The following is a 27,600-nucleotide window of genomic DNA, read 5'->3' on the forward strand; positions in this document are numbered from 1 at the left end:
GAAACTTAGCCAGCACCCTTCAATGGGGAATGAAAGAGCCTGGGTGGGAGGCGGAACTGACCCAGGATTAATAATAGCATCAGAGGGTCTGCAGAGGTCCTGGAGATGCCTAAGGGCATTCACCTGAAAAAAATTATTATTTTTTAAAAAATATCAGAGTGGTCAAACAAATCATAGCTCCCAGATCAGTGTATCAGCTTAAAATTCAGTCTAAGAGGTGAGATGAAAACAGACCGCAAGTTATAACACCACACCTGCTCTTCATGCATACATGTTCATGTACACACACACACACACCTGAATTAGTGCTCTGGGCACTTTAAAGAGTCAGACTGTTCTCCTTGCCCACGATGTGGACCTAGTATGAGTGGGTTCCCATGAGCTATGGATTTGGCTTGAAGTCCCTCTCCCTGATGCTCTGTGCCCTCCAGCCCTAGCCTGCCCCATCCGGATCCCTCTGACTCAGGGACCACGGAGGCTCTGTACTGGGAGCCAGGGCTGGAAGAGGCAGTCAGAAGAGCAGCTGTAGGCAGCTGCCACCAGAAATCCCTGTGTCGGAGCAGACACCTTCCAGACAGGCTGTGTGAGCTTAAAGCCGGGGCATCTGGAGCCCCTGCGAGCGCTGGGGAACATATGTGGGGCCAGGGGGGATGGGGAGAGCAACGGAGTTCTGAGAACAGTGCACAGGGACAGGGAGACTGTGAGACTTGGGGCCATTGATCTGGAGAAAGCCAGAACCCTGCCAGTGTTCACACCCATGCAACTATATGTATTCCAGGCCGAAAGCACCAAGGCTATAAATGTGGCACACGCTGGGGGGGTGGCAGGTGGCTGAGAAGCCTGGGGGGCCTCACAACCAGGTCCTTTGCAGCTGGGCTGCCCCAAAGCAAGCTGATTCCCTTCGGGAGCATGGGGAGGAGGATGTAGGAAATATTTAGTTTCCAGAGGGTGAGAGTTTACACAGAGAAGGAGAAATGCTCAGCCTGTCCCAGGTGAAAGGTGCTCAGGAGGTCTGAGGCATTACTACCATCTGGCACCAGGTGGCAGCAGAGAGCACCATGCAGGCCCCCAGGTCCCTGACTCCTGAAGGAGAGCAACCTGGCTGAAGCAGTTCTTCTCCGTCCTTTTCTCCCTGACCTCCTTCTTTGCCCACTAATTAATCTAATAAAGCTGAGCACAGGTGCACAGACCAGTCTATAAGGAGGCATAAGGGTACCGCCGGAACCAGGAGTCCAGACATTTGCTATGCCCAGTGGGTTCAGGTACTTGTTCTCACAAGCTGATCCCCTAATGCTGGTGCAGGATGGTGGGTGCCCTGCTGACTGCCCCGGAGGCTCTCAGCGAAGGAACTCCTCCTAGCCAGACCATAGATTTCTACTCCAGCCCCTGGGAGTGTCTCCGGGTGACATCTATCCCTGCATCACTGCAGATGGCTTCCCTTCCTCCAGCTCCCAGGTGTGCCCCAGGAGACTGTCCTGAAGTGGCCCACCCCTCTCCCACTCCTCTCCTCTCTTCTTTTTGGAACACAAGAACATAGTACTTACCCAAGCCCCGCCTTCCTCCTCCAGGAAGCCTTCCCCAGCCAGAGAGGGACCTGGTGTGACTTGGTAGGGACATAGGGCACATGCGCACCTCTCCCTCTGTCGGGGGCCAGGGGGCTCTCAAAGACTCCAAGGTACCCACTATGGGAGGGGAGATGAATGGTGGTAAGAACTAAAGGATCCAGAGAGGAAATCTGGTCAGAGGAGTGTGGGCTGGCAGAGAAATGCCAAGGTGGGGATGCCCATCTGGGGAAAACTGCTTGCCCCTCCACAGAGGGGACCCCTCTCCCTTCCACCCTAAATAGCACACTTGGCCACAAATGGGGCGAGATAAAGAAAGCTAGCACACAGTGGTAGGCAATCCATATATGTTGTTGACTAAGGCAGGATGGTGTAATGGGAAGAACACTGGCCTCAGAACAAGGAGACCAGGTTTTATTCATAACTCTGGCCCTGAGAAGCTGTGTGAACTTGAGTCACTTTTTCTCTTTCGTTCTCAGTTTTCTTATTCATGAAGTGAGGGGTTCAGAGAAAAGCAGATGGCAAACAGAGCTGCCTGGAGCACTGTATCTGGAAGAACTGTGAGGGGGGAGAGAATCTGTGATCTACTGGCAATGTCTGTCATGGACAGGGAACAAGGAGAATAAAATGCCATGTGGTGTGAAGTCTAGGGATCATCTCTAGGTCCTTTCATTCCAACACTCTGTGAGGTGAAGACAACATTGCAAGAAGCATGTGGAACTAGGGCTAGAGCTAGGGACACCGGAGACTTCCTCCAGGACAACTCAAGACAATGATGGCCCGTGAAGGCTTCCCTCCTGGCTGTTTCTCTAGTTCCTTCCCCATGGACTCCAGAATGCTAAGCCCAGTGAAGGACCCTCTAATGGAATGTCAGGATCCAATGTGGTGTGTTCCATTGTCCCATCCAACACAGCATGCTCTGTTGGGCTGTCTGAATCCAAGCATGGGATGTATTCGAATTGGCGCTGCCCTCCCAGTGCACAAATACAGTAAGTTCTCACAGGGACATCCCCCTGGGGGGAGCTCCTGCACCAGGTAATGCATCATAATCAGATAGTGGACTCCAAAAGACCACCTTCCTGGATAAGTAAAATGGTGTGTTCCAATAGGGAGGTGCCTTACAGCATGGCTTGTCCCAGGGGACCATCTTTAGTCCACCAGGAGGAGCTGCTTCAGCTGAGAGGAGAGGAGTCTGGCTTCTTGCTGAGGGTGCCCACAAACATCACAGAGATTCCCAGCAGGACTGTGGGAGGGCACAGAGGTGAAGGCTGTCCACTGGGGAGAGAGGGAGACTGTGACTGAGGTTCCTGGCTCAGTAGCCACGTGGCTTCTGTGTCACATCCTACAAGTGGGTCTCCTTGTCCCCAGCTATCAGTCCCTCCTTCACTGGGGAGGGCCCACAGTCCTGGCCAGTGCCACCATCCAGATACAGGCGCTGCTTGGGCTGTGGCAGGCTGGGGTCAGGAGTGACGAGCTGTCGCAGGCGCTGTGGAGAGAAGAGGAGGGGAGTGGGTGCTGGTGGTGAGATAAGCAAAGATGCTCTCTACTGTCTCTACCCCCAGGGCCCAGCACAGAGACAGGCTCATGGGAGCAGCTGAGTGCAATATGAGAAAATAAATGAATAAATATTTTGGGAAGAGGGAAGAGGCAATAGCATGGCGACTGCAAATGTGAACTGCCTGGGTCTCAATCTTGGCTCTATTCCTGACTATCTGTGCAATCTTAGGCAACCCATTTAGCTCTTCTGAGGATAATAATAGAATAGTGCCTGGCACAGGCTAAGTGACAAATAAGTGTCTAATTTTGTTATTATTACTATCTTATTATTGCTATTATTTTATATGTTCAATAAGTGTCCACTGTTTTTTTATTATTAGTAGTAGTACTACTATTAATATTGTCATTGGTGCCATCTCCTCCCCTTCCTTCTTGCTTTGAATGCAGATGTGATGACTGGAGTCATGACAACCTTCTTGTGACCATGAGGTGATAAAAATGATGATGAAAAGAAAACATGCTCAGGAAGAAAGTACAGAAATACAGGAAGGATCTGGTCTCTAGATGCTTTAAGCAGCTGAATTAAATGCCAGCATACCCTGTCTCTGGTCTTCTCAATATGTAAGAAGAAAATAAGCCAATTTGCTTATTGTAAGTTGGGTTTTTTGTTACTTGAAGGCCAGACAGAGTTCTATAAACGTAATGTTTTTGTGGGACACTGGCTGTATATTCCCTTCCAGGAAGGCCATAAACTCTAATCAAGAAGCCTTTTGTATGTGGTTCCCTAGGCAGTGTTAAGAAAAGAAGCCAGGAAACAGTCTGTGGAATGAACCATGATAGCTGGTTATCCGTCTCCCAAGCACAAGGAATCTGCACTATAAACCTCTGTGCCTGGGCACATTTATGTTCTTGTTTGTTACTTAGTTTTGCCTTAACATTTTGACAGTTTACCCTTGGTTAACTTGCCCAGATGATCTTCTAGAAGTCAGATTCTGAAGGCTCTAGGATTTTTGAACCTTTCTGAAAATGAAACCATTGGACTGATCTTCAAAAACCCTTCTCTTTAAGATTCCATTAGACCAAAGAGCTGCTCACCCTCAGAACTGGGCTCCAGCCACGAGATCCTACCTGAAATCTAACCTCTCCCAGTATCTTCATTCAGTGTGTCACTTCCCCGGCCCCTACCTTCTTGAAGGAACCCTGGGTCTTGAGGAGGGTGATGATGGTGAAGAGCGGAACACAGACCATGGAGGAGAGCGCCAGGAACCAGCCGATAGAATATCCCCAGGGAGGGTACACATAGATGTTGTTGTACTTGAGAGGTGTGTACTTGCTCAAGGAGAAGAGGAAGGTGGCCTAGGCAGGTGGAGAGGGGATGCAGATGAGACAGAGGGCCCTTGAATCCCTCTCCTCAGCTACTTAAATATCCAGAAGACCAGGGACAAGGTAATTATACTGCAGTGCATCTAGGAGGTGGGATGGTAAAAGTCACTGCAAGGCCTGGGCCAGGTGTAAGTCAGGGAGAACTGAGACCAGAGGGGGTATAAAGGAAGTAGGGAGGGGGTTGAACAGGGACTGGGGAGGAGATGAAGATCCAAGCAGACAGACAGACAGGCCCCAGTGACTAAGAATCAGGCAGCTGGGTGGAGGTACTGTGGGGAAGGATAGGGCAGGAGCTGGAATCAGGGACGGCAGTGGTGAAGTCAATGGAAGGACGAGACGGCCCCAGACAGGATAGGCAGGGGGTTCAACGCTGGGCCCAGGGCAGCTGGGAGGCAGAAAAAGAGCCAGAGCTCAGGCACCCTGTTCCCCAACCCCTGGGGTCTTCTGGAGGCAGGGGGAGTAAGGGGCCATTGGGTGGGCACCTACCAGGCAAAGTCCAGGGGTCAGGAAGAGCCAAGAGATCTTCACTAGGGGCCATGGCCGGTAGCCAATCATGTCCTCGACGTTGTCATAGAATCGGTCTGCCCCTGCCCAGCAGGGTGGGCGAGGAGTGTGAGAATGGGAGCAGGGCAGCACCTGGGTCTGTGCCCTCCCCCACCCGGTGAGGGGGACCTGGGTGAGGATGAGACGTGTCCCTGGCACCCCAGCCACAGGGCAGGCAGTGAGGATGGAGAAGGGGCTGCCGCCAAAAAGCTGGGTGCCCTTGAGAGAGAGTCATCTCACCACAGTGCGATCTCTTGTTCCGCTATCCAGGGGTAAAGACCCTCCTGTGCTAACATAGAGGAGGGGGTTTGGAGTGGAGCTCAGTGGTCATACACATCTTGTTTGTGCAGAGATGGATTCAGTCTCAAGTCAGAAATGGCAATATAGAAATGATCCCAGTGCTCAAGCATAGCAGGCTAGATGGCCAGAAAGCTGCTGAAGGTTCTCTGGCAGCTTCTGTATCAAAACACTGGGCACCGCTATTTATAATTGCTCTCACTCTTCAAGGGAACTGGTTTTGTCCTTATGTCAGCTCTACCTTCCAAATGAGAAATGAATGGGTTCCCAGCAACACAGAAACTGTCCAGTAAAAAGAACTAGGCTGGTCCTACAGAGACCCATAGAAACTGGAGGGTCACTCTGGGCAGACCCCAGAGGCTCTTGCTTAGCCCACCCCGGCCCCCTCCACCCCACGTACCATACACCCAGCTGATGCAGATGACCTCAAACACTGCCAGGAAGAGCAGGCACATGCCACTGGAAGCATAGTGATCAAACAGCTGGAAGATATACATCCCGCCCTGCGGAAGAGGGGACAAAGCTGAGGCCTCTGTGTGGGCCGGACCGCCGGAGTCTCCCTTGTGTCTAACAGGAATTCACCCTGCCTGCCCTGCCTTCAGGCCTAACAGCAGGACAACAGTCTCGGGCATCTGCAAGGACGCTGAGAACTGTGGTGGACAGCCCAGCTCCCGTTATCTGGGAGTCACACTGCCTCGCCCTCAGCATGCTCCTCTCCCTGCCCCAGCCTGAGGAGGAGCCATGGCCAGACACTTGCCACATGCTCAGGAAAAGGGTCCACTCTTTTCTCTGGGGTCAGCTGGGTGGCAGAAGGCAAGCCTGGAGCCACCAGCCTTCTTTGAAATCCAGAGGGACATCTGGCTAAGGATGAGGCAGCAGAGGAAAGGGAGCCAGGAAAGAGGGCAGCACGAACGTCGTTAGAGTGGACTGATCTGGCCAGACCTGAAACCAAACCATGCCTGGACGGTTCAGTCTCCTGACACCAAAACCTCCCCTTTCTGCTTCAGCCAGCCTGCTTGGTCACCCGGGGCCAAAGGAGAGCTAATGAGTACAGGCATCCCCGCCCTGCGGCCTGCAGTCTCCCTGTGAGGAAGAGGGCGGGGCCCACACCCCCAGTCAGCAGAGGGGGTAGTGTGGCTCTGAGAGGGGCCTGCAGGCCGCAGGCCCCTGCTCACCTCGGTGACCAGGAAGAGCCCCATCAGGTAGCACACGACAGCAATGGCGAGGATGAGGAGCTCACGCCGCCCGCCCTTCTGGAGCTGCCTGGGGAACGTGTCCACGGAAGCAGTCACCAGGCACTCCACACAGACAAACTACAGGGGAGGGAAGCTGGGATGAGAAGCTGGAGTGCCCTTGGGCTTGCCCAGCATGGCCCCACCCTGGCTGCCCTCACCATGCCCACCCATGCGGACGCCCAGGAGCGTGGGAAGGGTGCAAGGCCAGCCCTGCCCTCAGCCACATCTCCACCACAGAGGGTCCCAGCAGCGAGGGCTGGAGGGGGGAGATATGTTCTGTCCCCAAGGCTGGGGGCAGTGTTGGACAGACTGGGCCAAATGGCTGGAAGGAGGCTGGAGGGACAGCAGGAGAGGTGTCCACATGTGGGCAGGGGTCAGGCCTAGGGAACATAGCAGGCGACTCCTCACAGAAGAGGACCTCGAGGGCTGGGCTCCCCACTGGTAGAGCCCTGGATGGCAGTGTGCGGCTCGGAATGCATGGTCAGGGGAAAGGGAGCTGGGGGGATGCCTGGGAACGTGGGAGCTGGCCAGGGGGTCCCTGGAGCGGGGAGGGGAGGGCTGGGCTGACACACCTGGCTGTCCAGCCCGAGGAATATGAGCATGACGAAGAAGAGGCAGGACCACAGCTGGGACAAGGGCATCATCGTCACCGCCTTAGGGAACGCGATGAAGGCCAGACCGGGGCCTGCCAGGCACACACCTGGTAAACAGGGGTGCTCACGACCCCTGAGGAGACTTTTGGGGGCACTATGCGTGTGAGTGTGTGAGCATGGGGTGCAGGTGGGTGTGAGTGCATGTGCTCATGTGATGTGTGTTGCGTATAGAAGCATGTGAGTCATGTATTGAGTGTGTGTGGGTGTGGTGGGTATGAGTGTGCAAGTTGAGTGTGTGGGTGAGTGTGTAGCAACAGCAGCTTGGGAGGGCAGGGGGTGGTACCCATTACCCTGCTCTGCGTTCACTCAGCCACCAGTCCACCCACATGCGGCTGTGGCCCTGCGCCCACGTTCCTCTCCCCAGCCTGCCTCCCCAAAGCGCCCCAACATCCCATAGCTGAGTCACCCAGCTTTGGGACCCTGCCTTTCTACAGGCGGGATCTGTGCTCTGACCCCGACTTCCCCTCGGGTCCCAGACAGCAGGGCACCCACCTGACTCGGTGACCAGTCCATCCACATGCAGCTGTGGCCCTGCGCCCACGTTCCTCTCCCCAGCCTGCCTCCCCAAAGCACCCCAACAACCCATAGCTGAGTCACCCAGCTTTGGGACCCTGCCTTTCTACAGGCGGGATCTGTGCTCTGACCCCGACTTCCCCTCGGGTCCCAGACAGCAGGGCACCCACCTGACTCGGCCACCTCAGAGATGGGCACGCCCTGCTCCTGGGACATGAAGCCCAGGATGGAGAAGACCACGAAGCCCGCCATGAAGCTGGTGGCGCTGTTCAGGAAGCAGAGGGCGATGCAGTCCCTGCGGCAGCAAAGGAGGCGAAACAGGAAGGAAGAGGGAAAGAATTCCACCATTGGGGGACCCAAAAAAAGTAAGTGGGTACAGGGCAAAAGGAAGCTTCAGGGAGAAGTGGGAGGAGAGAAATGGAGCGAGAAAGCCAAGAAAAGGAGCAGGCGGGCAAATCGAGGAGAGGGTGGAAATCCAGTCTGGGAAATGAACCCAACAAGTCAGTGTGACACAATACAGCCCCTGATGACACAAGGGGAAGGCCTAGGCCCCCGACTGCCAGTCTGCACCTCAGGGCCCCCCCTCCAATGTGGGCAGGCTCCCCAGGGCCCCCCACCTCCAACCTGGGCAGGCTCCCCAGGGCACCCCCACCTCTAACCTGGGCAGGTTCCCCAGGCCCCACCCCCAACGTGGGCAGGCAGGCTGCCCAGGGCCCCCTCACCTGTAGCAGTTGTTGTGGTACTTGTTGTAGCTGCCCAGGGCAGTCAGGCACCCCTGGCAGATGGCAAAGGAGAAGAAGATCTGGGTGCCTGCGTCCATCCACACCTACGAGACCCCCAGAAAATAGTAGGGAGATTGGGAGGGAGCTTGCCTGGGCCTGGAGCAGGGCCCGCCAGACTGACCCACGCCTGCTGAACCGACTGGGCCCAGTGGGCCCTACGGTTCCTTATATCCAGCTCTCCACCCACACGGCTCCTCTTCTCACCGACAGGTCCATTTTTAATTCGGCTCTGTGGGCACTTTGTAGGCGCCAGGTGAGTGCACAGCAGTCGAGCCTTAGGTGGAGGCACAGCCTGTGGCTACACCCAGAGAAGGCCAGGCCTTTCTGCAGGGCAGAGCTCCGAGGCAGAAGGCAAAGGCCCACTTCATTGAAATGCAAAGAAAAAAACACCAGGGAGGGGGGTTGGGCATGAGGAAAGGCAAAGAATATACTCTGACAAGTCTTAGGACAAATGACCAATAAATTCGTGTGAAAATGTCCAACCTTAGAGTGGTTGAGAGATGCCCTCTCAAAAAAATAAAAAAGAAAAGAAAAAAAAAAAAAAAAATAGAAAAAAAAAAAAAAAAAAAAAAAAAAAAAAAATTCAGTTAGAACAAGAAAATGATACCATTTTGATCTATCAAATTATCAAAGATTAAAATAAATTATTATCAAATCTCTCAGGGACCCTTCTAACACTGACAGTGAAAGTCTATGTATTTCTAAAGCCAGTACATTTCAGGTACCTTAAAATGTGCACACTCACTTAGGAGATTCACATCTAACTACTGTCAGGAAATAATCAGAGATGTGGTCAAAGACTTAAATACAGGTGTCCATTTCAGCTATATACACAAGTGTTGAAAGTACTACGTGACCTAAATAACCAAGAAGTGGGGAGAGTTGGGCAGATGAGGACACCTGCCCCAGGGTAGTGCTCAGAGGAGCCTGTGTGTCTGTCCCCTGCCCTCCGGGATTGTGCAAACACTGCAGACACTCAGTGGGTCCTCAGTACATCTTGGCTGAATGCCTGAATGGATGGATGATGCACAGAGAACACATTATGTGAGTGCATGTGCAAGTAACAACATGAAAAATGCTTACAGTGTGATTTAAGGGAAAAAAGATATGTCTTTATATGTAATTGTCTCAACTGTGTTAAAACCAGCTAGAAAAAAAGTTGGAAGGAAATGTACTAAAATACTAATAGGGATTATAGCTGAGTGGTGGGATTACAAGAGATTTTAGGTCCTTTTCCATAATTTTCTTCCTTATTACCTAATTTTTCTCCAGTGGGCAATTTTGCCTTTAAACAAAGAGCAAAGCAATATAAGATTTTCACAAGTGCAGATCTGGTTTGGGGCGTGAGTCATCTAGGAAAATGGTCCCCAGTACAGTACCTACCTGGGGGTCCTTGAGGCGGAGCAAATCCGGCTTCAGGTAGTAGATGATGCCCTCATAAGCTCCCGGAAGGGTGATGCCTCGGATCAGTAGGATGATCAGCATCAGGTAGGGAAAGGTGGCTGTGAAATAGACAACCTGGGTGGGAAGCAGGTGGAGGTCATTCCTGATGGGGACAAGCAGCCAGGAAGTGACAGGGAGTGTGTAGTGGCCCTCTGTCACCTCTCCCCAGGCAGCAGGGCCACCCCAAGCTGTGTCCAGCACCTTCTTAGAGACATCTGAGAGGTGAGCACAAGCATCTTTCCACACCTCCCTTCACACATTTCAGCAGTGTGTGTGATTCACATCAGCAGGGCAGGGGAGGAGGAAGGATGGGGTGGGGGCACGGGTGCCCATCTGCATTTCAAAGATTGTTTTCACATCCAGAATTCAGTTGCCTGCAATCCCTCATCCTGGCTGTTCTCCCCATGCCACCCAGTGAGTGCGGGACTCCCTTCACTAGGCAGAGGGTGGGCAGATTTGTACAGCAATCCGTGGGGACACTTTTCTAGGCTCAAGTTTGGGGAGCATGAGCTCTGGGATACTGGAGACACTCTAAGGGGCTCCACTCTGCTTGCACCAAGCTCAGCTTGTCCCCTGAGGCAGCAGCACTGTATACTGTTACTATGACTGGTTTTACCATTACTGTTGCTATTGCTGTTATTAGTATTACAGCAATCCAGGGAAGGGGGAGGCTGCTGGCAGAACAGTCTCCAGAGAAGTGGGTACGCTGTCTATTCCTGGCTTTCAGAGCATAAAGCATCAATCTCAGATGCTCTGAGCTGGAAATAATGCTCAATCTGAACTCTATACATACAACAAACCCTGCTGTCCATTCTTGGCTTGAACCCCTTCAATGCCTGGAAACTCATCGATGATTGGGAACACCAATCAAATCACCCCTTCAATGAGGGAGCAACTCTAAGGCAGTTCTGTTCATTCATTCATAGTAAACTTTGGATGTGTTGTTAAACGCAAAAGGCAAGTCACAGGAGTGTATGATCTTCTCTACATACTACACATGCGTAATAGGTGCAGATACACACATACATACACATAAAGGAAACTGGAAAGCAAACAGCACATTTACAAGGATCAGGAGATCCCACCTGCATGATGCTGATGACTCGTACAGAGATCAGCTCTGACAGTGGTACTTTTATGTTTCTTAGTTTGCTCTGTATATTACTGATGTAAACAGTTCTTTTAAAGTCACAATGAAAAAGAAAGTCTTTCCTTGTATTGAGCTAAATCCTGCCCTCTATGACTTCCCCTGTGCTCATCCTTATACTGTTCTCTCTTTTAGCTCTCCAGGGCACCCTGTGGATTACCCCATAGACCCTGGGGGCCACAGAGAGCTTACCAGAAGCCGGAACGCCTCACCTTGCCAGTGGACTTGACCCCCTTCCAGATGCAGAAGTAGCAGATGACCCAGGCGAGCAGGAGGCACAGCGCCAGCTCCCAGCGCAGGGTGCCCAGGTCATGGATGCCCGAGGTGATGCCCAGAACACGTCTCCTGAAGGATTGGAAAAAATAAACCACCAGGTGAAAGGCTGATGGAGACAGCTTGCCTCTGTCATCAAACTTCTTGATTCTTCAAGCTGACCCCACATATCTCCTATTGCAGGCGCCCCTGACTCCTGCCCCACTCCACCCTCTCCATGGTGACGCTATGTCCCACCTGTGGTCTGCATTTCCCTGGCTGTTGGGAGACTAAAGCACGTGATCCCATGGGTATCTCTGTCTTTCTAACTCATCCAGCAGCTGTCTCTGTCACGCAGAGACAGAGAGAAGGCAGGAGAGGGAGAGGAGGGAGAGTGATAGGGAATGTACGAAAAACCATAAAGAGAGTGAATTTTTACATATGCAGGCTGACGGGCTGAGTTTGTGTGATCAAATGGAGGAGCCGAATGTGTCTTAGTACCCAAAGAGGTATATGGGGGAGGTGGAAGTGCATGTGTGAGAATGAGGTGGGCACATGTGGGCATGGGTGTGTGTGTGGGTGTGAGCAATCCTGTGGGAAGGTGGGCATGGAATGTAGGGTTTGCCAACTTCTGTGCTGTAAACACTCCCACCTTGGCCAGTCTCAAGCTACCGCACGGTGGACATGGGCAGGAGATGAGGGAAGGGAGGTGGACGTGTGGGGTGTGGGTGGGCGCAAGGCTGTGGTCAGGCATGGAGAGATGCAAGCTAACGTGGATAAATGTGTGACACAGGTAGACATGGTGTAACAGCAGGTGGACAAGTGAGGGTAGACGTGTGGGTGTTCTCTCATATCTCAGTGATGTGTGGGTCCTGGGTGGTGGATAAGTGCTAGAAGGCATGCACAGAGAGGCTTAAATTTGCACCCCAAGTCCCAGGCCTCAGATATCCAAATCTCCTCTGCTCAAGGGACCCGCAGTTTGGCATCCAGGCCCGGCACCTACTCCCAGAATTCCATGACAGGCGAGGTGAAGTTCTCAGAGGGGGTCACCGCACTGGCTCCCGAACGGTTCAGAAAGTCCATGCAATGCTCTGTTGGTTACAAGGGGGTGGGGGCAGGGGGAACAGGGGTATACATGAGCTGGCCATATGGGAGAGACACCCTCACACCCTAGTCTCCCGACCCTCTGGCACCGCAGCCTGGAGGCCCCCACCATGCCCGGGCCCAAGCGCTTCCTTTGCAGCCTCCACTTTCCAGAGGGTCCGGAACTGGCTGCTCAGGTGTTCACGGGACCCCTGCCCATGGGCTTAGTACTGCTCTTGTTCCAGTGAGTCGGCTGCCCTTCTGGCCTCCCCACAACCTACCTGTGACCAGGTCTGCCCCTGTGTGTGGACAGCACTGTCCTCACTTGCCCCTTCTCCCCATCCCACCCTCACTTCTCCCCCAGCCTGCATGGGCACATGGATGGAGTCCTCTGGTCTGTTCCTCTCCCAGCAAAATGCTGTTCCTACGTGGGGCTCTTTCTTGTCCCTCAGCCCCCAGTTCGGGCCTCCCCGCCTGTCGCCTTTGTAACTGTTTTGTGAACTTGTCCACCAGACCATATAGCCCGTGAAGGCTGGTGTTCTCCCTTGGACATCCAGCACCCGGCAGAGCTCAGCACATAGTAGGCACAAAGGACACACTTCTTAAGTGAGTGGATGGGGAGTGGTGATAACATGCAGTCACACAAGACATTCCCAGTCCCACTGGGTTTTCGGTTCTCCTAGCGCCTGGTCTATGGTGCCACAGAAGGGTGGGCCAGGTCAAGTCCCACAGAAGGGTCAGCCAGCACAACTGCCTTCCGAGCCCTCATGGCATGGCTTTGAGGCAAATTCCACCATGCGCTCCATCACTGTTCGCCCAGCACCAGCCCCTAGGGAGAGGCCCCATGGCAGGGCCAGAACAATGCCTACCTGTGTTCCAGGTGTTGGTACAGGTCGTCCAGGGCAGTTCAGAGGCAAAGGAGCTGAACAGGTAGAAGAGGGCCCAGGCGAGGATGATGATGTAGTACACGTTCAGGTAGGACTCAATGACCATGGACGCCAGGCCGATGCCTTCAGGAGCACCGGAGGGGTGGGGGCAACAAGAGAACCGAAGAGGTCAGCGTCAGCCCAGAGCCCCAAGGGCGCTGCCAGCTGTGGGTGGAGTATCGGACGCCATGCAAAGAACCTGCAGGGTTTATTCACGGGCACGAGAAGCCACGTACAGCACATTTTTCTGAGAAGTGCAAGTTACCGAACACTGTTCTTGTCCTCCCATTTTTATAGCACACACTTGAATGCATGTCTTTTTCTTTAATGAGAAAACTGGAAGGATCAACATCTAAAAATTAACGAGTGGTTCTCCGGTGATGGGATTTCAGTTCACTTTTTTGTTCTTTTTGTCTATCTGCATTCCCTCGTTTTCTGTGACAGTCAAGCCTTACTTGTGAAAGAAAAGGGGCAGGAAGAACGAAGGAGTAAGAAGAGAAATCTTGGTGAGCATCGGTCTCGGGGTAGGAGCAAAGCCCAGAAGGAACCCGCAAGGAGAGAGAAGCGGCCGCCGTCCAGAGCCGAGGGCCTGAGTCGGCCCAGAACGCCGGCCCCCCCCCCGCAGCGGGGCGGGAACGGGCGTGGCACGGCGGACCGGGCGCCCGGGGGCCCCCTCGGGGCGGACCTGCCGGGCGGGCGCCGCCACCCGCTCCGCCTGCAGGGCGCAGCTTTTCCCTGCGGCTCTCTGCGCTCTGTGGGGCGGCCAGGGGTCCGCGGAGGAAGCAGCGGGGGCGGGGGCGGGGGCGGGGGCGGGGGCAGCGTCCACTGGTTTGTCTTGCGTCCCGGGAACTCGAGGCCCAAGAGGTGTTTAATGAAGGACTGTTGGGGAAAACAACCCAGCAGCCCGGGCAGGTCGAAGAATCGATGCAGACTGTCCACAAAACCACCGTTTGGTTAGGCGAGCCCCCCCCCCCACACACACACCGATGTCTGGTCCCACTGGCCTGGCAAACTCGCCGGGAGGCCGGAGGGTGCTCCTGCTTTGGGGCCCCTGAGAAGCATCCAGGCCGTTGGGGGACAAAAGCCGCAAAGTGTCCGGCTAAGGCGGGCAGGGACCCCGGACAACCTCGGGCTGGACCTGGGGAGGGGAGGTGGCTGGAGCTGCTGGTGGCGAGGCGACTCCTGGGGAGCCGGGAGGGTTAGTGAGCACACAGGCGTGCACTCATGCGGACAAGGGGCCACTGTGCGCAGCTTGGCGCCGCCCCGGATGTGCTGTGCCTCAGCCTCCCGCCTGTCCCCACCACCTAGAAACGCGGGGCAGGAGGAGGCAGGGTGCCAGTCTGGGAGGAGCGGGCGGCCCCAGCTCTGAGGGCAGGGAGCTGGTGTCATGGTGTAAATTGAGGGGGGAGGGTGTGGGCGAGCACAGGGTGTGTCTCCTCTGTGCCCACTGTGCACAGTCTGGCTGGGAGAGGGCATGTGGGGCAGGGGCAGCCAGGCTGGAGAGAGCAGGCAGTAAGCAGCCTGGACTGGCCCACCAACACAGGTGCACACACCAGGAGTGAGCCTCTTTCTGAGACCCCAGGCGTTGGGGTCTCTTCAACTTGGAATGGAAGTTAGGAGCAGCAATCTCCCAGCCCCCATCCAGTGCCCGTGCTGCCCACCCTGGCAGTGGTGCCCCTGGGAGACTAAGTGCATCTGCCAGGGAGGCCACCCCATGTTTGTGCTACCGTGAGCTTGTTTGGACAGACGGATAGAACCCAATGGGTGGTTACTGTTGGGGTCCAGAGCAGAACACCAGAAACTGTGTGCTCTGGCTGAGGCCACAGCCCTCCTGCAGCACCCAGAACTCAGTGCAAACATAGGTGGGCCAAGCCTCACTTGTCCAGCCCCTTGCTGCCCCTGCAGGGGTGCCACAGATGCCCCAAGAGGAATCAGTACCAGGCTAGCCTTGCCTCCCCCTACATACCCAACCACTGGTCATTGTTTCCCCCATCATGTCCTGTGCATCCATCCTCCTAAGCTGGGCAGCACTCCCAGATGGCCTGGTCCCTGGGGCTTCCTTAGGGACTGGCAGGAGGGGAGGAGTCCTCTCTCCATTCAAACATACAAGGAACCTCTCAGGGACAAGGAGGCTCTTGGCTTTCCAATGGGGCTCCAGGGTTCTGGCCTAATCAACTAAACATGGGGTGACAGAAGGACACCCCAGCTGCTCACATTAGTGCCGACAGATCTCCAGAAAGAGGATCAGGAGCTGCCCCTAAATGTACCCCTTAAGGTCAGAAAGAGCGTGCACTTTCCACTCAGGTACACCTGGGCTCTAATCCTTAGACAATGACCTCATTTCTCTTATGTACAAATAACCAAGAGTTATTTTCATCTAACAAATAGAGTTATTACTGGAGGATTAGCTAAGGAAATGTATGTAAAGTTCTTAAATGAACCCTAGCACCTAATAGGGCTGCATAGATGTGAGGCATTATCATCACCATATTATCACATGCTCTGGAGGCGCATCTGGGGCCCCACCCGCAAGCACAGGAACACACTTCCACTAAGCTGATAAAGATGAAGCTTCAGGGCTCCTCCCTTGCAAGGGCACCTTCCAAGTCCGCACCTAGCTATGCACTGGTGACCTTGTATTTTCTTTCTTGAGGAGGGCCTTCCTCCCCAGGGTTGATAAGCTTTGGGCCCCACAAAGGCTGATGACCCCCACACACTTAGCACAGGATGAGAGGGGAGGAATGAAGAAGATGGTGATGGAGGGTGACAGAGGGATGGGGGCCTGGTGGGGCTGGGGAAGGAGGGCAAGGGAGCACTCACCCTGGAGGAGGGGGCAGATCTTCCTCCAGGCTGTCACACTCCCTTGGCTGGTGTACTGGCCCAATGCCACCTCCAAGAAGAACACCGGGATGCCACAGGTGAAGAAGAAGATGAAGTAGGGGATGAAGAAGGCTCCTGGGAGGAGGGGGAGGCGGGGCCTGAGCTTTGGCCAAGGCCCCCTGAGACCTGGGCTCTAGCAGCCCCACCCTCGGCCGCCGGCCTCACCCCTCCCAGGGCCCAGGTCAGCTTCCTCCTGTCTACAGGCAGGGACAGGTACACAGTTTCATCTGAGTCCCTTTCTGGGTGGGAAAGACCTTGAAAGGAAATGAATGAAAATTTAAGCAGAAATCCTAACATAGGCACTATAGTTTCTCACTGTGCTTCACAAATCTATTCAGTCAATTCAGTATTTTTGGAAGAAAAGCATACTCTGTATAATTTGATATGCTTATTAAATTATTGAGTTATATTTTAAAGAAAAAGAAACAGAAACACCTTGGAAAAGTTATTTTCCTTCTAATGATTCTCAGGTTTTCTTCCCTCCACCAAACTCTGACTTAACTGGGCTCCCAGCACAGGGGGTCGTTCCTCGCTCAGGCAGATTTTTGGGGACTGGGTTTTCAGCAGCCCTATGGTTAGGCCGGGGCTCAAAGACATCCAGCGAATTAGAGGCACAGACTGAACCAACCCTAAGCCCGCACACACTGCCCCCTCAGCAGCTCAGACCGCACCTCCCATCAGCGGTGAATCCGCAGCCGGGTGTAGTGCTCACTGCACAGTGATGACACCCAGCACTAATTGGGCGCCACTGCTTCACTAACACTGAAATCCTCACAGAACAACTCCCACGGGGTAGATACAATTGTTACTACCATTTTGCAGATGGGAGACTGATGCCAGTTTAAAGATTCAAAAACTGAGACATAGATGAGGACACAGAGGTACAGACCCAAGCGGTCTGCTCCAGAGTCCATGCGCGTAGCCACTGCATCACGCCTCTCAAGTCATCGTATCACTGCGCAGGAAAAATGTAAGTAAAAAGGGAAAGAAAGGCAAAGGTAGTGTGTGTCCTTCCAGTTTTCTTATAAACACACATATGTGTTTCCCTTTTTGCCCAAATGGGAACCTACGGCATACTACTTGATAATCATTTAAATATATCATGTTCATGGTATCAGTGGGTGTACATGCACATTGTTGTTTTAGTGGCTGGAGAGGACTCCTCATGCCTCTATCCTTGTTCATTTCTTCAGTACCTCTATTGGCCTTTTTGACAGTTTCATTAGAAACCCTGCTGTGATGAAGACTATTGTGAACTTGTCTAATCTGCTTCTTGGTATAAATTTCCAATAGAGGAATTGGTTGGTCAGAGGGGATGCATAATTTGGTTTTACAGTAAAATATACATAACATGAATTTTAATACCATTTAACCATTTTAGTCCAGTGGCATTAAGTACATGAACATTGCTGTGCAGCCATCACCACCATCCATCTCCAGATTTTCTCATGATCACACACTCAAACTCTGTACCGGTTAAACACCGACTCCCACGCTCCACTCTCCCAGCCTCTGGCGACCACCGTTCTACTTTCTCCCTGTGAATTTGCCTACTCTAGGACCTCCTATAAGAGGAATCACATAGTACTTATTCTTTAGTGTCTGGCTTATTTCACTTACATGACGTCCTCAAGATTCATCCACACTGTGGCATGTGTCAGCATTTCCTTCCTTTTTAAGCACACTTTGTTTACCCATCCATCCATTGACAGACATTTGGGTTGCTCCTACCTTTTGGGCATGAACATTTTTTTAAGGTCTTGGACATGCATTTCTAAACTGCCCTCCCGAACTCCTGTTCCAGACTGCACTTCCCATTACAATGTGAGTGTAAAGGAGAAGGATGGGTGAACTTTCTGGGCCCTAGAGAGCCACAGCAAGCCAGTAACTCTCCATCAAGTTCTGATGTCCTTCTTAGCCGCATGCTTGCTTTTACATGCTGAGTGATGCTAGAACATGAGTAGACACAATGCCAGTACCACCGCCAACTCCAGTTTATGTGGCTTAGATAGTTGCAGGGGCTAGGTTGAGGGGCAGAGTTCAGAAGGGATGTGTCTGCAGGCTCTCCCAGAGAGCACCTTACAGAAAGTCTGTGGGGGCACATGACCCATGAGCTCACTCCCATTGGCTGTGTGGAGGTCCCTGCCATTTCTAAAGGAGCTGGCTTCAGTTCTGCCCTTCTGGCCCACAGAAAATGAGGCGGCCTTAGTAGGCTGGGAGCTGGGCCTCTCGCAGGCTGAGTCCACCCTTTAAGGGCAGCACTAGGCCTGGACCTTTGGAGGCAGTGTAGGGAGTAGTTCTGCATCCCTGGGTTTCTCCCTAGGTTTCTGGCCTATGAACCACTGCACATGCGCCCCCTCTGATGAGCTGCTCAGAAGCCTCTTCTGGGAGGTCAGCCTGGCCCCACCCACCCTGTTACTGGCATCTGCCCGCACACACAAGTAGCCTGATGATGTCCCAAAGGGTTCTGATTCAAGGCTTGTTTAAAACCTCCCTCCCTCTGCTCGAGGTATGCCTGATTATCTCTGTCACTGATGATCCAGAAACTTAGAATTTCATAAAATTCTAATTTCTTGAAGATAATCTAGCTTAATGATTCCCTGCTTTTTCATAACCAAAACATTATTAGATCAATAACTATTATTTTTTATCCTTTTTGAAATTTTTTATTTACAGAACTTTTTATCACCTAATAATTAATTGCCAATTAATCATTTACTTATTATTAGTCATCAGTTGATAACCAATTAACCAATTATTAACCAATAAACAATTGATATAGTACAGTTGACCCTTGAACAACACAGGCTGAACTGCACAGTTCTGCTTATATGCAGATTTTTTTTTCAATAAATACATGGCAAAATTTTCTGGAGATGGGTGACAATTTGAAAAAACCTTTTCTTTTCTATAGCTTACTTTACTGGAAGAATACAGTATATAATACATTTAACATGTGAAATATGTGTTCGTCGGCTGTTTATGTTATGGGTAAGGCTTCCAGTCAACAGTAGGCTATTTGTAGGGAAGGGTTCAAGGGAGTCCAAAATTAAATGCAGATTTTTTACTGTGCTGGGTGGTCAATGCCTCTAACCTGGGGTTGTTCAATACTACAGTAAAAACTACAGAAAAACTTATTTCACGGACACCCAGGGCTTATGGTCAGCATGAGATAAGTCTATTACCTCACTGAGTTAGTACATTCTAGCCTAAAGTCAAAGGTTGCCACTGAGTTAGTCCGAGCAGTGTGGTCCCACATGGATCCATTAGGTTGTCTGACATAAGGACACTAATTCCTGGACCTTTGATACTGCTTTCCTAGACCCCAAAGACCAGCAACTCCAGATTGGGACCCCTGACCTTTCTCAGCCCCTCATGAAAGTGAAGGAAGCAGGATGCAGGATGGCAGTGTGTCCACGTAGTTAGGGGGACCGAGCCAAAGTGAGAGTTCAGGGGCAGAGCAGGACACAGCCTACATTGCACGTGCCTCCCTGTCCTGCCGCTCCACAGACGACCCAGCTCGGGCCAGGGTCCCTGAAGGTTCATGCTATCCTTCTACCCCACCCCACATACACAGGCCACATCCACTGGGCGGGACAGAGGCAGGGCAGTGGGAACCCAAAGGCCTGTGTCCTGGGCCCTCATTCCCCTCACATGGCAGAGCAAGGCACATGCAGTGGTGTGGGGGCCAGCACGCTGGCCACCACCCAGCTCTGTGGTCTGGGGCAAGTCGCCGAGCCCTCTGGGCCTCTGTGTCCTTCTGCAGGAAATGAGGGGACAGACTAGATCACTGGTAGCTCTCTTTCTAACGTCCTATCTGTCCATGAAACTGTGGCCTGAGGCAAAGAAATAAGTGTCCGCCTCTACCCTATCTTCCTGCCCCACCTAATGTCTGGCCCAGCATCAGGCCCCTGCGCCCAGTCTTGGTGCCAGAGCCCTGACCTGCCCAGAAATCCCATTTCTATTTCTGTGAGTCATTGGCTCAAGCAAGTTTGTAATAATAACTGTAAGTCTGCAAATGTAGAACAACATACACAGTAGATGCTCAGTAAATATTCATCAAATTAAATAAAGCATTTAAAAGGATTTTCTAAACAGTGGCTATCTTTGAGTGGTAATGTTTCTTCTTTTTATCCTTCTGGAATGTTGACAAAATTCTCAACAAACATGTATCATTTCCACAAAAGGAATAATGGCAAAAATGAATCTGGCCAGTGACAAATAAACTCGTATAAATGAATCATTCCATTTACTTGAAATATCCCAAATAGGTAAGTCCGTAGCCACAGAAAGTAGGCTGGTGGTTGCCAAGGGCTGGTGGGGAGAGGAGATGGGGAGGGGAGGGGGCTTCTTTTTGGGGATGATGAAAATGTTCTCAAATTAGTTGTGGTGATAGTTGCACAGTTCTGTGAATGTACTAAAACCATGGAATTGCACACTTTAAAAGATTAATCTGGCCCCTCCCTACAGGCTCCTGATCATTTTTACTACCAGTGCTGAAAAATGATAAACACAAAATCATGTTTCTTTCATTTAAAAAAACCATACGCAAGATAACATCATTGCTCTAACCAAAATTCTTCCATGTTTCCCACCTCTCCCTCAGAGCGGAGCGTACAGGATCTGAACTGCTAGTGCTCTGTCCTCGCCTCCTATTATTTCCCCCATCTGTCACTCCCCTTCTTGCTGCTCCTAAAACATGCCTGCTGAACGTGCACCCCAGGACCTGTGCGCTGGCTGCGCCTCTGTTTGGGATGTTCTTCACCTGAGATCTATTCATAAGATTCTTCCCTTTCCTCCTTGAAATCTGTGCTCAAATGTCACCTTCTTGAGGAAAGCTTTCCTGGTCACCTTATTTCACGTGTCAGCTCCTCCCCCTTTCCGCGTCCCAGCACTTCTATGCCTCCTTCCTGCTTTGCTCCTCGCATTCCACTCATCACTGTGCGACATACCACATTCTCCTTATTTATCTGTGGTCTGCCACCTTCCCTGGAATACAACACAGAACATGATCTGTTTTGTATCTGGAACAGTGCCTGGCACATGAGAGGCCCAGAGTAATACCAGCTGAAAGAATGAATGACTCTATGAACAACTGACATTTGTATAGAGTAAGGAAGAGGCCCATTCAAAACTCAGACTCCCAGGTCTTGCCCCTTGCTCACTTAGTCTTTATGGCAGCCCTGTGGGGGACCATCCCCATTTCACAGAGAGGCACACTGAGGCCAGTGGTGGAGCTGGAACTCAGACTCAAGTCTTCCACCTGCATGGCAGACTCCTTTCACTCCACTGCACTGCCCAGGCAGGAGTTTGCCCAGGCAGGCTGCCTGGCTAGCAGGCACGGCTCTCCCCCACCACGCCTACCTCAAAATGAACTCACCACCTCCATTTTTGTAGCAGAGATAGGGAAACCTCCAGACGTTGCCCAGCCCAATGATCTCCCCGGCCACTGACAGCACGAACTCCATCTTGTTGGTCCATTGGCCCCGATCCTTCACCTGGTCCTCTCCTTCCTGGTCCAGCTTCTCTCCATTCTCAGCAGCCCAGCAGACTGCAGGAGGCCCATCCCCGTGGACCACCACTTTCCTGTCCGTAGCCATGGGAGGCCACAGAGCTGGGAGCAGGGCAGGATGGTGAGGGAGGCACCCCCTGGTGGGAGGAGAGGGAATGGGCTGTACAATCCCACACATGCCCACCACCCATCTTCACCATCCTAGTCTTTTGCTATTGTTGGACTATTGCTTTAATATTTAATACTGTTGGAATGTTGTTTCTTATCATTGGACTACTGGTTCTCTTCCCAGACTCTCAATGACATTTACACCTAATCACACTTTGTTCTCCTGACTCTGAGAACAAATAGGGAACAAATCTTAGTTTGCACATATGGCAGATGGGAAAATCCAGGCCTTGGTGGATGAAGTGACTTGCCTAAGACCGTTCAGGATACACCGGTAGTAAAATCCTGGTTTGGGGCCCTTTCATTCCAAGTCCCCCTGATCTTCACAGCCAGCTGCCATCCCTGCTGGCCTGCCTGCCCCAGGCCTCTGTGTCCAGTGAGTGGCACCGGTCCAGCCTCCTTTCTCCAGGCCAGAAGGGATCAAAGGCTTCCAGGGGTGATGGGAGGTCAAAGGGCAGCTGTGGCCAAGGTGACTGCATAGTCTTCCCCTGGTCAGTTGTGTGCTCACCCCTGTGCCAGGGAGATCGATTGCTCAGGGTAAACATGGGAGCCAGCTAGCTTTGGGCATCTGATTGGGAGGGACCGGGAAGGTGGGGCCTCTGAACATGCCAGACGGGGACTGGGATTGGTGCCAGGGCCAACCCCAGGCCTTCGAAGGAGCCCTGGTTCTTTTTCTTTCAGTTGCACCTCTCTCTGAGATTGGACAGGGATCCTGGTGGTGAAAGAGGTCACCAGAGCAATTCCCACTTGGGTAATGGTCATCTCAGATCAGAGTGGCCCCTCAAGGGAGGCCCAGACGTGCTGCCAGTGACACCAGGCCCCAGCCCTTCCTGGCTCCCAGAGAGCCCGAGCTCCCTGGACTTCCAGGAAGACGGCACGGCCACTCTGCTTTACTGCCCCTCCCATTCTTGCAGCACTGTGGCACTGTGTCTGGAATCCCTGTTTGCCTTCCTCTCTACCCGCCACACACAGTCACTGAGGCCACCTCCACTGCTTCTTCTAGAGACCTTCCGGGAGAAGGTACCCAGGCTGCAGAGGGAGACACCCACCACTGCCCCTCGCTCCCGAGGGGTGCTGGGGAAATCAAGGCGACCAGGAGCTGACAAGGGCTCCATGTTCCTCCAGGCTCTAGAGAGACACAAGGGATTCTTTTTATTAAAAGAAGAGGCTGTGTTTACTTGTTGGTCCTTTTAACCCAGGCAACGGCCCAAGGCCAAGTCAGCTAGAAAGGCGTGGCAGGGGCCTCTGAGGTTCTGGAAATTTTTGAAGGTGACTCGGAGGGTGCAGGTTATCCCAGGAATGGGAAAGCGTGTCGGAGGGGAATGCTGGTGTTAGGACCTGCTCAGAGGCTGCCATCGCATGCTCAGCCCGGAGGGAAGATGATAGAGGCCCCCAGTGGAAACCAAAGGCCCTCAGCCTCTGGTGCAAGAGAGGAGGAGGGGAGGGAGGGGAGAGAGCTCCAGATTCCCAGGAAGGGGCCAGGCCCCGGGGGTGCGGGGGCTTTGGGAACCAGAGCCTAAGGTTGAAAGAGCAGGGCAGCTTGGCCCCAGAGGAAAAGTTAGTGATACCTGAAGTAGCTGCGGGTGTTGCCACAGGAGGAAGCTGGGCACCCTAAGGAAAGGCCCCTGAATCATTATCAGACAAGTGGGTGGGTGGATGGATGGATGGATGGGCTCAAAAACACTGATGAAAAGAACACTAGACAGGAAACCCAAGGTCTAGTCCAGGCCTAGCTAATAATAATAATAATAATAAAACTTAACATTTGACTAAGCACTATACTAAAAACATACACATCTTTATATAAGTTATTACATTTTATCTTCATAAAAATCTTTCAAGTAGGCATTACTATTGATTCTATTTTATAAAAGAAGAAAGAAGCTCACAGAGATTAGGGAACAGGACTTGATACCCAGCAGATGCTCAGTGAAACTGTTTTTGAATGGTTTGAATGTACTTACCAATACAATAAAAAGTGGTAGAGCTGAGTCTCTACTTGCTGTGTGACCTTAGGCAAATTATACCTCCTCTCTGGGCTTTAAGTCTCCCTGGAAGACAGAATGGCCCATGTTCAGGGAGGTGCTGGGAAGGAAGGGAATAAAATGAGGCCCATAAAAAAGGAGAGATCATTGCTTCTGCTTGCCAAGCCACAGGATAGCTCAGCTCAGGGCAAACCCAAGCACAAGGGTCCCCAAAGGGCTGGTCAGGTGACAAGCCTGACTGTGCCCAGCCTACAGGCAGCTGTTTCAGGGCCAAGCTGTTCTCAGCAGTCGGACGGGAGACCTGCTGGGGAAAAGCATGAAAGAAGGGAAACCAGAGGAGAGGGAGGGATGGGAAAGCAAAGCCCAGAGCCCAGACTGGGCATAGGACTCGGGCTGCATTGGGGATGGGGGAGGAGAGAGGAGGGCACGGACTGAAGAGCCAACACTGATATGACATGTTAAAAAAAAAAAAAAGAGTTAAAAAGGGCTATTGGTAGGAGCACAATTTATGGGTAAGAACGAAAAACTGGAATGGCAGAGTGAAAGCAAGAGCGTGTGACAAGGAGAGCTGGCCCAGCCCATGGCAAGTTGAGGGGAACCAGGCTTAGATCGAGGCAAGAGGGATTCAGGTTAGACTCAGGAAAGAAATGTCCAGAATTTTAGACATAAAACAAGTTTAGACATAAAAAGTACAGAGATCTCTTTTTAGGAGTCACTTTAAAAAGTCTAAAGGACAGCACACCCCACCCTCCTGCCGCCCTCCCCCCAGCCCCACTGTGTCCCTCCACCCAGTCAAGTTGACTTCTGGACACTCCCCGCTTCCCAAGGGTGCCCCCCAGCTCTGTCTCCTCTCCAGCATCTAGCATCACCCCCAGGCTGCCTGCCTGCTTTGCTAAGCTGGGGCAGGGCATGAAGGCGTGAGATGGACCTCACTGTGCATCAGTGCCCTCCAGAAGCAAGGCACTGATACCTACAACGGGCTCATTTGCCCATCAAGGAAATCTTCAAGAGGCTATGAGTCCACAATTCCCTCTGCTTTCAGGAGCTGGGCATGTAGACCCCAGACCTGGCCAGTCTAGCAGAGGAGCAGCCGAGTGTAGAAATGCTGCCCCCCCCCATGCTTCTGGGGCCCAGTGTCGTACGGTGCACACCCAGATACAGCCTGGGAGAGCCCAGCCCCCAGCGCCCCCTCCCTGGCTTCAGCCCACACCCACATACCAGTTCCCATTTCCGCACGCACACTGGTGCCATTCCGTCACGTCCCTTTGCACACACATACCTGTGTGCATGGTACCAAAACCTGGCTCCGTCTAGTCCTTCACAACCTGTGGGCTGCTAGGTTCAGCGGGTGGCCACCTGCCCCTTCCATCAGGCTCAGCCTGCCCAGGCCTCCCCCCTCCGCACCTCCTTGGCACCGCTGAGCGGGGCAGCTTCCTCCTCCTGGGGGACACTGGCTCCTGGCTCGTCCCTCCCTGTTTGACCAGGGGTGAAGGGCAGGAGCCCCTCACCTGTGGTCCTAATTGAACCAGGGGCCTCCAGGAAAGCCCCCAGATTTCTCCTGTCTGCTCTTCCCACCTTGCTGGGCACTGTCTGCTTCCCCCTCCTTCTCAGTCAGGTGCTCACCCCCTCTCCCACCCACTCCCTGTGGCCAGCCCCCTACTGATGGACGTTCCCAGTGTGTCCCTAAGCCAAGCAGATGCTATAGATGGTGAGGGGACACACTTGTCCTGGGATTCCCAGACATCAGATGTCCCTCTGACCCCACCTTACTGCACGCGCACGCGCGCACACACACATACACACACACACACACACACACTTCCCCCATCTTGCCTCCCAGGTCTCCTCCAGCCCCTCTGAGGCTGTGAAGACAGGTGCCACCCTGGACCCCCTGCTCACCTCAGCCCCGATCCGCTCCTGTGGTCAGCTCAGCTCCATGCCCAGGTCCCCCGTCAGTCCCCGGAAAGCTGTTACCAGAAGGCCAAAAGAGACAGGCCTGACAGGAAAACTGTCCTGCACCTGGGCTTCTCCTGTCCTCCCAGCTCAGAATTCCATCCCAGTCACCGTCCTGGGACTCCCAGACGGAGTGCCTCTGTGTGTGAGTGTGAGCGTGTGAGTGAGCGTGCACCAGTGTGTTGGGAAGTGAGGGGGCAGAGAAACACCACAGGCAACAGGAGGGACTGAGGCCAAAAGTTTGTGAACTAGGATTACAACATCCAACCTCAGGAAGTCAGGTCCTCTGTCCCCAGCCCCCACCTCCATCTCACCCCTGCCTCCCAGTGGGCAGTGTCCCAAGACGACCCCTCCAGAGCCACTAGAGTCTCATACTGACCTCTTCTCCCCTCCTTGGTTCCTTGTCCCTTCCCCCACACCCTCAGTACCGGCTGCTTAGAGGAAAAAGGGGATGGGATGTGCAGGGCAGGGCCAGCCCCTTCTCATCAGAGCAGTGGGGTGGGAGCCACCAACTCCCAGGCTGGAAACTGAGAACCTCGGGAGGGGTGTTGGCCTCACTGGCGGGCACGGGAGGAGGGTGAATCACGCGCTGGAGTTTTCCACCCGGTACCTGCCCTCTGTGGTTTCAAGGCAAGGCTCTGGACCTTCACCACCAGGACTCTTTCCCTGGGATTTTCCTAGAGAAAGTGCTCAGAGCTTACCTCAAGGAGCTTAATCTAGAAAGGACACAGGTTTGCAGTCAGACAGACCTGAGTTTGAACCCCTCCTTCTGTCATTTATTGGATATATCAGCTCATCAAGGATATGAGACGCACTTTCCCAGTCTGTAAAAGGCAGACAGCACTGCCCACTGTGCAGGGCACTGTGAGGGTCAACAATAAAGCAAACTGCTTAGGCCGCTGAAACTGCTTAGAGGAGTGGCTGGTGTTTGCTGTGGGTCTTCTGGAAGCAGGGGCTGGAATGGCGGAGGTCTGGGCCCAGAAAGCAGTAACAATGCTCAGGTGAGCTCTTAGCACTAAGGCACATCGCTGGGACTTGTCTGATTGCCTGGCAGAGTCAGGGGTGAACTTGCATTAGTTGAATAAATGCATGTGTCCCCTGCTGTGTGCCCAGCGAGCTTGTCCAGAATGGGGTCCCCAGCACGGTCCAAGAATGCTCTCATGGATACATGACTGTCCCATGGCCATCCATTCAGTACAGCTAGTGTCTCTTTCAACACAAGGAAGATGCTTCTTCAGTCCTAGCTGGTGTGGAGAGAGGGGAAGTTGTGGGGAGAAAGGGAAATTTCCCTTTGCACAAGCTCCCCCTGCATCTTTTAGAACTTCCTGGCAAGGCTGGGGTATAAAGTGAGAATCTCAGTCTGTAGTTTTCCATTTGCACCCCACTCAATGGCTGCCAGCCCCCTCTCAGCATCTCCTGTAAGTTTCCCCATCAAGAGAAAACCCCAGTGGGTCTCAGTCTCAGACTCTCTACCTCTGTGACACCAGAAGGCAGGCGGGGGGTCAGCTCTGGCCAAGTGGGCATGGCCCCTTGCCAGAAGGCACAGTCCAGTCACCCCGTGCTCAGCCGGGACAGTGTGACCTACACTGCTGCATCCACACTGTCCCTGGATGTTGCCCCCGCCACCCTGTATCAACCACAGAGCTTTCTGTAGAGGGGACACCAAGTCCACGAGGTTACTTAGCTGCAGCTATTCCATAAGAAAATACCCAGCCTCTCCACCAAGCGGGAGTGAGGGGATAGAGAAACAGACTAGGCAGAGGGTGAATTTCCCAGCTTATTCACT

General features: G+C 52.9%; 1 protein-coding gene across 11 annotated transcripts; it reads right to left on the bottom strand.

Annotated features, from left to right (window-relative positions):
- Nucleotides 1-1,878: 1,878 nt before the first annotated feature.
- SLC6A12 (solute carrier family 6 member 12) lies at nucleotides 1,879-26,245 on the bottom strand. 11 transcript variants are annotated; one of them, XM_073222743.1, is made up of 17 exons: nucleotides 26,194-26,245; nucleotides 25,761-25,828; nucleotides 23,841-23,927; nucleotides 21,577-21,845; nucleotides 16,137-16,271; nucleotides 13,260-13,400; nucleotides 12,311-12,398; nucleotides 11,268-11,400; nucleotides 9,849-9,983; nucleotides 8,406-8,509; nucleotides 7,854-8,074; nucleotides 7,090-7,217; nucleotides 6,458-6,595; nucleotides 5,683-5,785; nucleotides 4,929-5,029; nucleotides 4,245-4,415; nucleotides 1,880-3,048 (listed from the first exon to the last, which is right to left on the bottom strand). In XM_073222743.1, exons 4-17 carry the CDS (start codon nucleotides 21,794-21,796, stop codon nucleotides 2,905-2,907), a joined length of 1,962 nt encoding a protein of 653 aa, XP_073078844.1. In that variant the 5' UTR covers nucleotides 21,797-21,845; nucleotides 23,841-23,927; nucleotides 25,761-25,828; nucleotides 26,194-26,245; the 3' UTR covers nucleotides 1,880-2,904. The 11 variants fall into 11 exon arrangements, with proteins under 11 accessions (XP_073078849.1, XP_073078844.1, XP_073078845.1 ...); XM_073222744.1 differs by lacking the exon at nucleotides 26,194-26,245 and adding an exon at nucleotides 22,926-23,004 and having other exon boundaries at nucleotides 25,761-26,057; XM_073222742.1 differs by lacking the exon at nucleotides 26,194-26,245 and having other exon boundaries at nucleotides 25,761-26,056.
- Between the last annotated feature and the right edge of the window lie 1,355 nt (nucleotides 26,246-27,600).

This window comes from Manis javanica, chromosome 15 (assembly GCF_040802235.1).
Source record: "Manis javanica isolate MJ-LG chromosome 15, MJ_LKY, whole genome shotgun sequence".
NCBI lineage: Eukaryota > Metazoa > Chordata > Mammalia > Pholidota > Manidae > Manis > Manis javanica.

Bases quoted from the DNA above. Each gene is read 5' to 3' on its own strand.
- SLC6A12 (XM_073222743.1), bottom strand. From the start codon at position 21,796: ATGGCTACGGACAGGAAAGTGGTGGTCCACGGGGATGGGCCTCCTGCA. The intron at 13,401-16,136 runs GTGAGTGCTCCC...GTGCTCCTGAAG, and splicing joins GATCTGCCCCCTCCTCCAGG to GCATCGGCCTGGCGTCCATG. The intron at 9,984-11,267 runs GTGAGGCGTTCC...CTTCCCACCCAG, and splicing joins GGGTCAAGTCCACTGGCAAG to GTTGTCTATTTCACAGCCAC.